The 2,151-nt window shown below is 43.3% G+C and overlaps 1 protein-coding gene across 1 annotated transcript in view; it reads left to right on the top strand.

The window, feature by feature from the left end:
* The window catches only part of plxnb1b (plexin b1b), a 169,376-nt gene extending 168,954 nt beyond the window's left edge, over positions 1-422 (top strand). Inside the window, exon 38 of the mRNA XM_037679067.1 lies at positions 366-422. Coding sequence (XP_037534995.1) covers positions 366-422 — 57 coding nt within the window. The remainder of the gene's footprint in view (positions 1-365) is intronic.
* The last annotated feature ends 1,729 nt before the right edge of the window (positions 423-2,151 follow it).

The raw sequence follows: 2,151 nt of genomic DNA, 5'->3' as shown, positions 1-2,151 counted from the left end.
CATCTATCATCCATCCATCATCCATCCATCATCCATCCATCATCCATCCATCCATCATCCATCCATCCATCCATCCATCCATCCATCCATCCATCCATCCATCCATCCATCCATCCATCCATCCATCCATCCATCGCAGCTGGAGCTAATAGCAGACAGGTGGAGAGCTGCGGCACAATAGCTGGAGACATCTAAAATCCACAGCGCGGTGTCCTCCAAAGTACCTGTGCAGCAGAGCTCAGAGGCAGATGGCGCAAACTGGCATCTAGGCGCACAGGTGCCACAAGCTGGATCCACTGCAATCCATGCGGTCTTTGTGGCACAGTCCCAGAAGTTGACCTCCGGTAGGCCTTGGCTCTCACCAGAGCACCTCCACGTTTTTTGCATCCTCTGCCCTGCCTCTTATGCCCATGGACAGGTAAGCGCCATGGGTCAGCCGGCACGGAAATAAGATGAGGAGGGATTCTGAATGTTTGATCCTCTAATTTTTTGTTTAGGGATGACTCAAAGCATTGATTTAGACCAATAAGTTCTTGTCAGTCATACACTAACAGTTTACAGATATCCTGGCACAATATTTAAAACAATACAGCAATAAGCAGCAAATTCAAATTAGACAAGGTGGGTAGACAACTACTGGTACACGCTGGTGCCATCTTGCCACAGCCAAACGTAACCAGAACCTCCTTCTTCCACCTGCGTAATATCACTAACATTAGAAACATCTGATCTAAAGATGATGCAGAAAAACTGGTCCATGCATTTGTCACGTCTAGACTGGACTATTGCAATGGTTTATTATCTGGGTGTCCAAATACTTCTTTAAAACGTCTTCAGTTGATCCAAAATGCTGCTGCCAGAGTCTTAACTGGAGTTACTGGGAGAGATCACATCTCTCTAACACGAAGTGTTTTTTGTATTTTCTCCTAGAAAAAGTACTCCTGGATATGCCATTCTGTGTCCGTTTCTACTTCCTGTCCTCTCAAATCCAGCCGGTCAAAGCAGATGGTCTCTTGTACTGAGCTGGTTCTGCTGGAGGTTTCTTCCTGTTAAAAGGGAGTTTTTTCTTCCCACTGTCTCCTTTATGCTTGCTCAAGATGGAAGACCACAACAAAGTGAAGATTGAACACAATCTGCTGCTTCCTCAGATAGAACATTTTTACTAACTGGCTTTTATAATGTTTGTGAATGTTTCTGTTCAGTGCCTGAGATGATTTCTGTTGTGACTTGGTGCTGTAGAAATAAAGTGAGTTAAAAACTGAACGGAGTCCGTGTCCTGCAGGGATAAAACGTCTTAGGTCATATCAGATCCATTCTAAAGTTAGTGACAACTGTCCTTCTTTCTTTGTTACACCTGCTTCACAGCCCCAATTTTGAATGTTACGAAAAGGGTTTTCTGTTTTAATTTATCTGTATTTCAACCTAATCCAGATGTTTTCAAAATGTTCTTATTTTGTTCAAATACAACATTTAAAATTTGTTAAACGACTGGCGTTCTTCCCAGTTGAAACTGACAACATATTGCACATCGAGCCAAAAAGTTGTGCCTTGTCAATTATTTTTGTTTAAAAGTGTTTGAAACTGATGATTAGAGTAAAAACTATTCTTTTACTCTGCACACCTGTCACACAGCCCGGCATGATTGTTGTCAGTTCTTTTAAAAGATGACTTGTTAATGTGTTAAAGAAAGACAACAGAAGCTTTTATGAAGACTTTATTACATCTGTGAAAAGTTGCTCTTTAACATGTTAAAACTCTACATTTGAAATGTCTGTACACCAAGAGAAAAACATTATTCTGCTCCTCGTGGAGCTGCTCTACATCAACAATGTTTCCAGACTAACAGTTAGTTGGTCTCCAATAACCTGTGGACTGCTGCAGGGACAGAAGCGAGACACGAGCAGCTGAGGAACCTCCTGCCGCCTGACAGTCAGCGGGCACAGCTGGTTTTTATAAATAATGTGATTAAACACTCAAACAGCTGCACACATCAGTCCTAAAGCATCAGCCCAAACATCCTACAGCTACAGAACCGAGAAATAGTAGCTGAAACACTACCAGAGACACAGTCAGGCAGTTTGTTCAGTACAAGAAGGCTCCCCCCCCCTGACTGAAGGGGCTCCCCCTCCTGACTGAAGGGGCTCCCCCCCC

The sequence above is a fragment of the Nematolebias whitei genome, chromosome 7 (assembly GCF_014905685.2).
Source record: "Nematolebias whitei isolate Nwh7 chromosome 7, NemWhi1, whole genome shotgun sequence".
NCBI lineage: Eukaryota > Metazoa > Chordata > Actinopteri > Cyprinodontiformes > Rivulidae > Nematolebias > Nematolebias whitei.
This window is presented reverse-complemented; position numbering and strand designations above follow the sequence as displayed.